Source organism: Dendrobium catenatum, unplaced genomic scaffold (assembly GCF_001605985.2).
Source record: "Dendrobium catenatum unplaced genomic scaffold, ASM160598v2 fragScaff_scaffold_1720, whole genome shotgun sequence".
Taxonomy (NCBI): domain Eukaryota; kingdom Viridiplantae; phylum Streptophyta; class Magnoliopsida; order Asparagales; family Orchidaceae; genus Dendrobium; species Dendrobium catenatum.
In genome coordinates this window covers 109,313-122,872 of record NW_021320182.1, presented here as the reverse complement: position 1 = coordinate 122,872, position 13,560 = coordinate 109,313, and the positions used below count along the sequence as shown (strand labels likewise).

Here is a 13,560-nt window from a genome sequence, read left to right as displayed (position 1 = left end):
GGACGCAAAACGGTGCTTAATACGAATAAAAGGGCCGAAAGTGTGGGGGACCTGTGGGATTTAATTTAATTACATTTAAATAAAATAGTTTCTTTAATTCAAATTTTATAAAATAATGTTGAGATTAAAATTATTTAGAAAAAATAAGGGTTTTAAATATAAATAAAAATAAATATATTAAAATTGAAATTATATATTTATATGTAATTCTCCTTTAAAAATATTATAAAATTTAGTACTACTTATTAGATATAAATGAAAATGGGATTAAGAATAGAAAACTATTATTTTTTTAAAATTAATTACTATTTAAATTTTCATGATGGCTTTAATCATTGTTAAATTATTTAATTTTTTAAATTAGGAGTGATCTTAATCGTTGTTAAAAGCTATATTTAAGAGTAATTTTAAAACAACTTCTATTTTCTGCCGTGATTCTACATTTATTTTGGTAGTAATATATATTTTTTTATTTTTAAGAAATTTTTTTTATTAAAAAGAAGATTTATAAAATAATAAAAAAGCCATCCCAACAAAGTCTTAGGCTTCTTTTGGTTCTTCCTCTCCTTTTGTAAAAGATAGTTTTAGAAACAATAGTCAAGAGAATGAAGTTTTCGAACGGGGAAGCAAATATAAAAAAAACTTCTCATAACAATAAAAAATGAAGTTCTCTAAAAAAATTTCTATAGAGGCGTCTCATCCAAAAAATAATTTTGTCATTTCTAAACAGAAAGGAAAAAAAAAACGCTGAAACAAACTAGGCGTTAGACTTTATTTGAGACAGCTTTCTTACTGCTTCTTAAAGTAATTTTTTTGTAAAAAATTAAAAAATTTGAACTCAAAAGCTGCTATAAAAAGCAGTAAAAAAACTATCTCAAATGAAACCTTAGTCTTGAAACATTTTATGTTTTGATGTATATAAAATTTATGTGAGATATTTATTAAGATTAAGATTTCGTTTGAAGCAACTTTCAAAATAGTTGTTTAGTACAAACATATCTTGAAAGTTGTTTTAAACATTATAAAAAAAATTGTCACAAACGAAGCCCAACATTTTGTTTGGATTAGCTTTTGACTACTGCTTCTTCACTGCTTTTAAGATATTTTTATGCTAAAAATCTACTTCAGAAAACAGTTAGAAGACTATCCCAAACAAAACTTTCCAAAGCAGCTTTCTAACACAACATTATTATTATTTTTTATATAAATTGAGGGCTTAGCCCATTCACAAATTTTTTTAAAATAGTTAAAAAAAATAAAAATCAAAAGTTATTTCAAACGTAGCCTTGAATTATGAGATATTTTAGGTTAATATAAATGGTTTATATCATATTTGAAATTATTGATACTATGATTATGACCAATGCCTTAACAAGGAAACGAAGCACCTTAGAAGAAATGGATGTTCATTATTGATGTCGCAATAGTCAAAAAATTTATATCTGTACTGCTTAATTTATTTATTTATTTTGTTTGATTGGAAAGAACTTTATACGGATGAAAATAAAGAGAAAAGCATGGAAAACAATATAAATATTTTCTATATATTTATGGGCATTGTAAGTAATAAATTTGTTTTAAATGTACATTGACCAAAATTTTAAATATGCATAATATTTTATTAATTTTTATTAATCATAAAATTAAATTTAAGATTTTATCAAAGTTGTGAAAAAGAAGTATTGTAATAATTATTAAATAGGAAAATATCATGTAGATTTTTAAAAAATATTTAGATAGATAATCATAATCTAACCAATTATATTGTATTGTTTTTGCTGATTAACAATAAAAAAAAATAGAGATTACCAACTTGATATAACAAAAATAAGAATATTTAATAAATAATAAAAATAAAAAAAATCAAGTTGAAAATTAATTTTATGAATTAATTCAAGAAATGAGGAGCTTAGGCCTATTCGAGATAAATCACACTTGTACTCATGTATATATGGCTATATACAAGCGGTAGCATTAAATAGGGGTGCAAAAGAGTCGAGTTGAGTCGAGCTCAAGTCAGACATAACTCGTGCTTGACTCGCAAGCCAATTCTCAAGCTAGATATCGAGTTGAGCTTAAAAGTCAAGCTCAAGCTAAACTCGCTAGTCAAAACGAGCTTGCAGAGCTACTTGTCGGCTCGTCGAGCAGCTCAATTCTGCGATTCACAAGCAAATTTCGCCCCTTATGCTGTTCACACGTGCTTCATTATTCCGTCGTTCGCACACAGTTTGCATGTGCTTCCACAGTTTGCACGCAGCACGCGGTTCTGCTTATGGTTCATCCCCCGTCATTCCGCCTTCAGCCTTCCGCGTTCAATGCTTCAAGCCTGCCCCCTGCCTTTCTATCATTCCACCTTCAGAGTTTCGCATCCGAGCCCCCCACTTGCATCCGAGCCGCTCAACAATTAATCAAGCAGAGTCTTCCATTGTTTAAACTTGAGCTCAAGCTTGATATTCGATAAGCTCGACTCACGAGCTTGTTATTTAGTCGGGCTGAAGTCGGCTTGACTCATTTACACCCTAGCATTAATATAAAAAAATATCAAAATTAGTTAAAAATTATTTAAAATATTATATGCCGCCTAACTAAATATTTATAAAATATATTCCAAGTAGTGCGAATAGGATTAATGATGATGAAGATGATGATAATAATAAGAATTCATGGTGGTGTGTACTATGTGCTTGCTTATTGGTTGACTAATGCTGGTCTTTATTCGGCTAAATCTGGACCATCAATTATTGCTGATTCAGAGGCTATGGTCCATCAAACTAAGTAAAATATAAAAGTTGATAATAAAATTTATTGCACTAATTATTATGCACGCTCAAACTTTTGTCGTGCTAGTAGCTGGCGGCTATTCATTCTCTCAATTATTTCTTGCAGGTATAAGCCAAGAGGTAGCTACCTAACAGAAGGAATGAAGGATGATCCTCTCTCAAGTTTATTTACTGTGATGCTCAGAGCTGCTATTTCGCAATAGATGTATTAGATCTGGCTTATGTGAGATCGGGTGGTCGACGAAAGAAATTATTCGTATCTCATTCAGGCTTGAATCCCGTAACTATCCTAAAAAAAAAGATCTGGCTTATGTTAAGAACAATTTAGATAAATTTTTTTAAACAATTGGTTAAAAAAAATATTAGAAATGACCCATTTTATTAGATTTATGGTTCGTTTGGGACGGTTTTTTTACTGTTTCTAAAAGAGGGTTTCTAGTATAAAATTTTTAATTTTTGTACTAGAAAGTCAATTTAAGAAACAATAAAAAGAATGTCCCAAACTAAGCCCTAAATGAGAATTTAATTCTTGATAGGATACATTGGAGAAAACTGATTCAAGTAGCAGACCCCATATAACAAGATAAAGGTTTGTTGTTGTTGTTGTTATTGTTGTTGTTGATGTTGTTGTTGCTGCTGCTGCGACTCAGAGCTGATATTGGAGGCGACAGAACAATTATTATATCCTCCGACCGAATGTAGAGTGTTCGATTTTATTGAAAAAACTCGGTACACCTCGGTATAGGCGCGTTTTTGCCTAAAACCGAACGCTCATCTACATCCTTACACCGAACTAAATAAAAGTTCCTACCACTGACTTTGCCTGCTATTTATTAAAAATTTTGCATGTAAATCTCATGTGAAAGTTGCTTGTGTGGACTGAGGAGGAATTAGTTGGGTGGTAAACTAATTATTGTAATAGATGAAGAGTTTATTGTACTAACATTGTAACTAAAAAATATGTTAATATAATATAGTAGATATTAATTGCGAAAGATATCTTATGTTGTCATACAAAAACAGCAGGATTAGTTCTAAGTTGAGCTCGCATGTGCAGCTCATCGATAGACGCAAAGAAATTCCTCTCGGTGGCTCACGTTCGAAGCCCCTAACATCCTTGCAAGAATGAGGTATAAGAGAAGGAAATTAAGTCACAATATGTCATCGTTGGATTGAAAAAATAAAAAAATTTGGAGGTTTTGATCGGACGATGAGCAGTTTAAATTTGCCAATCATGTTGTGATTGTAATCGATGCAATCACAAATCAATTGCTATACAAAATTACTTGACCAATTTTGTTCGATAAATAATCAGTCACTAAAATGATTCATTTTTTTACTGATACCAATAATCAATCAATCACCATATCGATCACAAAATGAAAAATACTTTGGCATTAAAAAATGATAATATTTAGATAAAAAAAAATAAGTTTTGATTTCTTTGGAATTTCCAAAGATAATTGGTACAATTTCTTAGAAAGGGAATGCCCTTTTAATCAAATCACACTTGATATTAGGGGTGTCAATATTTGACACGACCCGAAAACCCGACTCGAATCCGACCCGAAAATTCGGGTTAGGGTCAACCCGAACTTGAAACGGGTCGTGTCGGGTTGACCAAGCAACCCTATTTTGACCAGAAAAAGAGGAGATAGACCCATTTTTTACCCGAAAACTAGCAATTTTTTGTTGGAAACGGGTCATGTCGGGTTGACCCAGCGGGTCGGGTTCAGTTCAGGAAAATTGACTCGTTTTCAAAAACGGGTCGGGTTTGGGTTGACCCGAATAGTGTCGGGTCAGTTTTGGGTTCGACCCGAACCCGACCCGTAACCCGAAATTGACAACCCTACTTGATACGAGATATTGTCTATCCAAGACAATGAAGCCTCTATTATAAGAAGAAGAATATAAGAAATAAAAAAATCACTGAAACTTAATAGAGGATACTGCTTATTCAAGATAGTGAAATTTCTCAGACGTAAGAAGAAAAAAAGAAGAAAAAGAAAAAAAAAATATTGGAGATTGATAGTGAATATTACCTATTCAATACAATGGAATACCTCTAACGTAAAAAAGAAGTGAAGAAAAAGAAAATGGAGGCAAGAAGGATTTAAAAACTTCCTTTGCCAATCTTATGATCTCCCAATCTTTCTTAACTGAAGCCTAATCCATTAATTAACAATATATTAAATATTATATCATCACAATCCGAATCAAATTGGCTATTTATAAAACATTATTAATAGTAATTTGAATATAATAATATAAAGAATAGAACTTTGAACCATTAGAATAAGCTCTCCATAATAGATATCTATTAAAAATAGAATTCCACTATTATCTAAATACTTAGATTGCTAAACGTATTTAAAACATGGATTAACAGAATGGAAATCATTTATAATCTACGGATTATGATTTTATTAAGCATATTTAAGACGCCATTTCTGATCAGTTATATATTGTTAGACCTTTTATTTGTTCTTTCGTACGTAATTAGATAACTTTCTTTGTATTTTTGCCTGCCCATTATTTCTTTGCCAGGTCCAAGTCTGTAAATTAATAAAAGAAATAAATAAATAAATTTGCACTAATTTTAAAGCATATCTAAGATATTTAAATCCTATCCTGCCTAAATTTTTGATCGAGATGTCGGGATAAATTTTTTTTCTTATTATATCATATTATGATTTTAATTTTAAAATTAATTTCAATTATTATTAGCTTTTCTTTATATTAAATGTTTTAGTTTTTTGAATACTAAGAATTAGATAAAATTTAAGAATCATAATTTAAAATATAAATTACTTATCAAATATAAATTATTTAGATAATTTTGTCTGGACTTTTCACTACTATTAAAAGAGGCTTTCACAACAATTTTTTTATTCTACGACAGCGATTAAAACACCTACATATTTGTTATCGTTGTAAACGGCTGATTCTGACTTACTAACACAAAGAAAGATGCGCTTTAAGACTGTTGCGGTATACGGCCTATAACAGCCTTAATTAATTTGCTGCTAATGAATGTTACGAAAACCCTATATTTTTAGTAGTGAATTTCATTTAGAATTATATTTTATCTACAAATCTTCAGCAAGCTTATATCCTTTTCGTTTAAAAAAAAAACTCCAAATATTTTTTTGCATTTTTTTTTTCTATCACCATTTTTTAATTATTTTGTAACTAAAAATTTATAAAAAAAACTCTTTAGTTATACAAAAATTCATCCCATTTAATTAACTATTTTCCCCTTTTGGACGTTGGGAAATCTTTGAGAGTATTTGCTACGTCCATTTTTGGCTCTCCCATCTGATGGGTTTGTTATAAGAGGACTCCTATCTTCCATTACTAAGCCATAGCGATTTGAGCTTGCAATGGGAAAATTTGATCTTTGCTTTGTCTTCCTCCTCTTCTGTTTTCCTTTCCTCCATGGAAGATCTCTGAGGTCCTTACTTAACTCTGGAGGCACCAAAGATGGCTCTGAACAGTGGGGATATGTTGAAGTTAGACCAAGTAATTAGCTCTTTAATGCATAATTAATTAGATTTATGAAAGATTAATTAGTTTTTAATGAAGCTTTTTTTATTGATTTTGTTTTATTATGAAGAAGCACATATGTTCTGGTGGCTGTATCTGAGTCCTAATAGAGTTGAGAATGGCTCTACTCCATGGCCAACAGTGCTATGGTTGCAAGGAGGACCTGTGAGTTTTTTCAACCATAAAATTATTATTATTATTATTATTTTTTGAAAAGTTTTGGCTGGCTATATTTTTTATTATGATGGATCTTAAAGTTGTTAGATTTATGTTTAGATGAGTACGATATAGATTTTAATTGATTTTTGTATGTAAAACATTTATGTCAAAGTCGAGTTTAACGATTCTGAGGCCTATTCTGAACCAAAATTTTATTTTACAACAACAAAATCATCATCGAACTTTTATTCCACTATGTGAGGTCTAGTGCAAGAACTCCATTGTGTCATATTAAGGAAAAATTATTTTGTGTGATCACCGAACGGCGTCCAGAAGCAAATGAGAGCGCGCCACGTCATTTTTTTGTTGTGTACTGCTACTATGTACCGCTCGTTACCTGGTGATGTGACATGTTCTGATTTGTGTATGGACCGTTCGGTGACATTACAGAATAATTTCTCCAGGTTAAGAGTAAAATTCTCATTTAAATTCTATTGTGATATAATTTTTGGAAAAAAAAAAATTGTTAGGATATTCTCATTTAAATTCTACCTCACAACATGACGAACTTCAAAACTCTTGAATTTGTACAGAGGTTAGTGTAATTTAGAATATCATATGCTACACTAATCTCAAAGCAAATTTAAGAGTATTGAAGCTCGTCCTAATCAAGCACTGGATGTCAAGATATCTTGAAATATTTTTTCTAATTTTTTTTTCCTCTCTCATTTTTGAGAGATTATTACGTGCGAAGTCTGGACTTAAGCTACGTTCGGTTTCTGTGAGTGTGCGCAACAAAAGCGCAATAAAAACATAGTGGTGAACAATAACTGTGCTTCTATTCTATTGCGTTTTTATTACGCACACTCACAAAAAACGGATAATTCTCCGATTTGAACTCCGCATGTAATAATCTCTCCATCGATTTTGGCAACTAAATATGTTTATCTGTTGCTGTGAAGGGAGCTTCAGGTGTTGGTCTCGGAAACTTCAAAGAGATTGGACCGTTGGACACCAATCTCAACCCTAGAAACTCCACATGGTTGCAGAAAGCCAATCTTCTGTTTGTGGTAAGATTTGTTCTTTTCTCTGCTTTTTTAAGGAAATGTGAGTGTTCTAATTTTCTCTTTGAAAAATATGTTAATTTATAAATACATAATAGTTTTCCAATAATAATAGGCTTAAGTTTTAAAATTCTTTAAATTTATCCTAAAGGTTTATTATGTGGGCCCTTAAAGATCATTAGCACAGAGATTTTTAAGATATACGACGAACATAAGGCCGAAAACAAATAGTAATATGAAGAGATTCATCATAATTATGTCTACTGAAATTGGTATCTAAGACATCTATATTAGGAGAAATTATTCTGTGCGGAGACCAGACGTAAAATGTTGTCAGGAAACCAACAAGAATGTGCAACATCAACGGTACCGAGCCGCGGTACAGACCACAGGAGTGACGTGGCGCATTCTGGTTGGCCTCCGGATGGCGTTCAGCATCCGCACATAATAATTAATATTAGAGACTAAGGTTTTGTTTGGGACAGTTTCCTTACTATTTTCTGAAGCAGCTTTCTAGTACAATTTTTCTAGTTTAAACATTTTTTGTACTAAATAACTTCTTTAAATAATTAAAAAAATTATCCCAAATAAAATCTAAATATGATGCTGCTCATTGGTGAAATCAAAGACAACCAAGGGAGATAGTCACCAACTCTATATTTGAAGTAAATCACTTAATATTATATATTACATTAAAAATTTCATCATACTAAATATAAATACATAAATATAATTTAATATCAATCATATTTCATGAATATTTATCAATCTTATATAGTTTTTTTCATTATATTAAAATTTTGAACTTAGAAATATGAAATGGTTGTCCATTAATAATGATTCTTTTTTATGGTACTTAATGCCTTTCCATCAAATGGTTTTTGCAGGATAATCCAGTAGGAACTGGATATAGTTATGTGGAGGATTCCAACTCTTATGTCACTACTGATGAGGAAGCAGCCACAGACTTAACAGCTCTTCTGAAAAACCTCTATAATAACAATCAGATGCTTCAGAAAAGCCCTTTGTATGCAGTAGCAGAGTCTTATGGAGGAAAATTTGCTGTTACTCTCGCCTTATCTGTTTCCAAAGCTATCAAAGCTGGAGAATTAAAGCTCAACTTTTCTGGTGATTCTTCTTAGTTTCCTTCTCCTTTCATGTTTATTTTTGTCATTTAGGCTTCGTTTGAGACAGCTTTTGTGCTGCTTTTTAAAACGGTTTTCTAGTACAACAATTTCAAATTCAAGAAATTTTTGTACAAAAAAGCTGTTTTGAAAAGCAAGAAAAAAACCGCCCCAAACGAAGCCTTATACTTCAACTCCTTAATTATCTTTTGATTTTTTGTTTTGATTAGGAATTGCTTTAGGAGATAGCTGGATTTCTCCTGAAGATTTTGTGGTATGTTTGACTGTTGCCTTTATGATTCTTAACTTTATATGGATGCTTGTTTCATTTGTTTGATGTAATTATGCAGTTATCATGGGGACCTTTACTGAGAGATGTCTCCAGGCTTGATATTAACGGAGAAGCACAGTCTAACAAGTAAACAAATTTAGACTTCGTTTGGAACAACTTTAGACAACTGTTTTTCCTCTGTTTTTAACAGGATTTTGTGTTGAAAAGCAGCTTTATAAAGCAGTAAAAAAGACATCCCAAACGAAACCTTAATCACCATTAACTTTACATTATAATTTTAATTCTATGATTTATATCAACATTATTTAATAATACTATGCTACAAATACAGCCTTGCAAAGAAAATCCAGGAGCAAATTGCAAATGGGCAATACTCTGATGCTACTGGAACTTGGAGAGAACTGGAAAGCGTGATTAGCGAGAACAGCAATAATGTAAACTTCTATAACTTCTTATTAGATGATTCTGAAGCAATCGTTGCTTCAACTACTGAAACTTCAGTAAGAAAAACCATAGAGAAGTATTCAATGAATCTCATCAGTTCTAAGCCTTCTGCTGCTGGAAGTATTGAGGATCTTATGAATGGAGCTGTTAGGGATAAGCTAAAGATAATTCCCAAGAATGTCATGTGGGTTTTACTAATCCAATTTTCATATTTTATATAGAAAATTTTCCATGATCTGCACTGCTCACTTACATAGTTTGTTTGTTGCAGTTGGGAAGAAGAATCTGGCTATGTCTTCAGTTCTTTGCAAAATGACTTCATGAAACCAAGGATCAATGAGGTATAAAATTTTTTTATTTACATATTGCTTGTTTATTTAGTTTATATTAGCTTAAAAGAGGTTTTGATGATATATAAATTTTTTATAGGTTGATGAGCTATTGTCCATGGGAGTTGATGTCACTATATACAATGGACAGGTTTTAATATAATTTGTTTTTATTATTTGAGAAGATTGCCTTAGGTCATCAATTACTAGGGGTGTAAATGAGTCGAGTTGAGTTCGAGTCTCCTCTCGTTTGAGCCTGATCTCGATTAATTAATCAAGTTCAGGCTTGAGCTCCAACATAATTCGACTAGTTCGAGCCGACTTACAAGCATGCATGTTTATAATAAAAAGAGAGAAAATAATTACGATTCAGATAATTATTATAACAAAATTATAAAATGAATGAGAAGCAAGCTAATGAGTCGAGTTGATGTTGACTCAAGATTGACTCATTAACTCATCAAACTCAGCTCATGAGCCATTTATAGGGGTGTCAATTTTGGGTCATGGGTCGGATTTGGGTCGAACCCAGAACTGACCCGACACTATTCGGGTCAACTCGAATCCAACCTGTTTTTACAAATGGGTTGGTATTTCGAACCCGAACCCGACTCGCTTTGGGTCTGGGTCAACCTGACACTACCCGAATGACCCGAGACCGACCAAAAAATGCTAGTTTTCGACTGTAAAAAAATGAGTCAAACTCCGATTTTTGGGTCAAAATTAGGTCAATCTCGGGTTTCCGGGTCGAAAACGGGTCAAAATTAGGTCAATTTCAGGTTACTGGGTCAACCCGAACCGACCTAATTTTTTAAATGGGTCGATTTACTGAACCCGACCCCTTTCGAATCAGGTTTGACCCTAACTCAAAATTTTCGGGTCTGATTTTCAGGTCATGTCAAAATATTAACACCTCTAGCCATTTATGAGTTGAGCTTGAGCTAGTTCAAAAATCTGCTCGACTCACTTACACCCCTAGTCATCACAATATCATTAATTAATTTAACTTGAATGCTACATTTACTCTATTTTTATTTTAATGTGTATATTTTTGAATTTTTCATATTCAAATAGCCATTTTTGGAATTTATTTAATAGTTCCAGTTTATATTTTTGTAGGTTGATTTGATTTGTGCAACAAAGGGTGTGGAGGCTTGGGTCCAGAAGCTCAAGTTAGGATTAAATTGTAATTAACATATTAAAGCAACAAATAAATAAAAATGGCTTCCTACTGATTTTATATCTCTCAGATGGGAAGATCTACAAAAATTCAATAATGCTGAGCGAAGCCCTTTGTATTGTGGAAATGATGGTCTTACAGCTGCTTTCAAGAAGTCTTATAAGAACTTCCATTTCTATTGGATATTAGGTGCAGGCCATTTTGTAAGTTTATTTATTCTTCTAATTATCAATAATTAATTACATATATACTAATTTTTCTAAATTTTATAATAATAAATTATTTCTTTTAGTGAAAAAATATGTATTTTTTGGATTGCAGGTTCCAGTGGAGCAACCATGTGTAGCATTAAAGATGATAGGTGAAATTACCCAGTCACCAGCAAAGGCTTCATCTTAAAAGATTGTTAAAGCCTTGTACAAGTTAGATTATGAAGAAGCATATTTATTACTGTTTTTTAACTACAATTGTTGCATTATATGTGTACTTTTATTACAAAAATCACCTCCAAGCAAATGTAAAAGTTGCAGTCTAAGATTTTCTTTGGGATAACCTTCTCATTGTTTTGTTTTTCAGATCGCAGCAAAAAAATATTTAACTGACCATTACTTTTTCACTGCTTTCAAGATTTTTTTTCCTTAGGAAGTTGCTTTCTACAACAGCTTTTAAGAAAATTATTTTCTCCATAATAACTTTGCAACCAAGTTCATAAAAAATTACAGCTGTCCCAAACGGATTCAACGAAATTTCTATGATAAAGAGTTTTTCACAACTATGTCTGCTAAAGCCTAAGTATAGTAGCAATACATATTGAATGCTAGAATTTTTTATAAGAGAAATCTATAATATCCAAACAATTTCATATATATATATATATCAGAGTCACGCTGCGCCGCTCTGCTAGGGTTAGCAAGGGCGTTTTGTTTCCGGGGTGTCCCCGCCCCTTGGGGGTCTTCTCGCCGGCGATCTACTGGTCTCAGGGAAGTTTGTTATTCCCAGCTCTCTACTTTTTGTTTTGGTGAGTTTTTTTGGTGGTTTTTCACTGTTTCGTCGGCGTTTCCGGCATGGCTCCATCAAAACTTAAGGACCCTGGTTTTTTTGGTAGGATTTCACATTCTCGTTCTTTTCGTGAGGCGCTTGCTGGATCTAAGCCGGTTTTTCCGGATCTGCGGAAGTCTACGATTCGTGGTTTACCGTCACTTTGGATTTCCGATCAGGAAATAACTGAACTTGCTACCCCTTTTCAATTTTCTTTAGTCGGTTTTTTCCCTTCTAAGAGACCCTCTCTTGATTCTATCAGCAATTTTTTTTTCAATTTAAAGTTCAATGGTGAAGTTTCTGTGACTGTGCTAGACTTTTCTCACATTCTTATCAAGTTATCCAACAATCTCGATTATTGCAGGGTTTTCTGCCATCGTTCCTACCTTGTTTTCAATTGCTTCATGAAATTAACGAAATGGTCACCTAGTTTGGATATCGGTGTTGAGTCGCCGATTATCCCGATATGGATTTCGTTTCCTCGTCTTCGTCCTCATTTTTTCTCCCCACGAATTCTATTTGGGCTGGCTGAGATTTTTGGTAAACCGTTAAAAATTGACAATGCTACGTCTGTGGGTTCTCGTCCTTCAAATGCGCGTGTTTTAGTTGAGCTTGATATCACTAAATCCTATCCTAAACAAGTTTGGCTAGGTTCTGATACCTTAGGTTATGTCCAAGATTTTAGACGATTTTCCTAATTTTTGTTCTATTTGCAAATGTATCGGGCACTCTTCGGGAAATTGCCGTCCTGTTTTGGAAGTTGTTCCTTCTTCTTCTTTGGGGGGGGGGGGGGGGTTTTTTTTGGGGGGGGGGGGGGAGTTGCTACGGCAGCTCGGGATGTTATTCCGCCCGTTGTTGATGAATTAACTGTGGTTAATGTTGTTGTTGATCCGTCTGACCCTGTGGGTGTGCTCGAATCTGGTCCTATTGGCTCCCCATTGCCGCTGGTTTGTTTAAATGAGTTGGAGGATGTTGATAATGTTGTTGCTGAGGGTGGGCTTGATTCGGGAACTCTATTTAATGATGCTAGTGGTATTTGTAGTAAGGCTGTGGACAAATGCCCTGTTGTGGCTGTAATTGAGGAACCGGCTGACCACTTGCCTATGGGAGGTGGTCGAATCTGGGCGTATTGTTCCCCGTGCTGAGGCTGGAGGTGTTTTGCCTGAGATTGAGGATTCTTGTAATCCTGCTGTGAATGTGAACAATAATGTTGAGTGTGTTCAGGTGGAGATTGCGAATGGGAATTTGGTGAGCTCTAATACCATTGTTGACGTCCCGGTTACTGTTGTTGGAACGCATCATTTGGCTAATCGCTTGGGTGATATTGCTGGTCTGGATATTAGGAATCATGTTGACTGTTTGCATGGCTCGTCGGATTATGAATCAGAATTTTCATAAGGTGGTTTGGCTTCTCCGGATTTTTGTGGGGGTTCTGACCCTGGTAACGATTTCACTCTGATTCGGGCTAGACCTGTTGTAAATGTTGCCTCTAGGGGTAGGTTTCGTGGTAGAGGCCGGCGTAGACGTTAATTTTTCGGTTATGTAGATTTTTCCCTGTTCTTTCTTCGGGTTTGCTGTGCTCTATTGGTTTTCATTTTGCTGGT

At 33.2% G+C, this 13,560-nt stretch overlaps 1 protein-coding gene across 1 annotated transcript in view; it reads left to right on the top strand.

Moving 5' to 3' along the window:
- The window catches only part of LOC110097912 (serine carboxypeptidase-like 51), a 15,697-nt gene extending 3,957 nt beyond the window's left edge, over positions 1–11,740 (top strand). The window contains exons 2-14 of the mRNA XM_020824562.2: positions 1,377–1,398; positions 6,243–6,302; positions 6,397–6,491; positions 7,448–7,555; positions 8,437–8,677; positions 8,904–8,947; positions 9,024–9,091; positions 9,297–9,593; positions 9,681–9,750; positions 9,839–9,889; positions 10,858–10,910; positions 10,989–11,121; positions 11,240–11,740. Of these exons, the coding sequence (XP_020680221.2) occupies positions 1,377–1,398; positions 6,243–6,302; positions 6,397–6,491; positions 7,448–7,555; positions 8,437–8,677; positions 8,904–8,947; positions 9,024–9,091; positions 9,297–9,593; positions 9,681–9,750; positions 9,839–9,889; positions 10,858–10,910; positions 10,989–11,121; positions 11,240–11,317 (1,320 nt within the window). The 3' untranslated portion in view covers positions 11,318–11,740. The remainder of the gene's footprint in view (positions 1–1,376; positions 1,399–6,242; positions 6,303–6,396; positions 6,492–7,447; positions 7,556–8,436; positions 8,678–8,903; positions 8,948–9,023; positions 9,092–9,296; positions 9,594–9,680; positions 9,751–9,838; positions 9,890–10,857; positions 10,911–10,988; positions 11,122–11,239) is intronic.
- Positions 11,741–13,560: the final 1,820 nt, after the last annotated feature.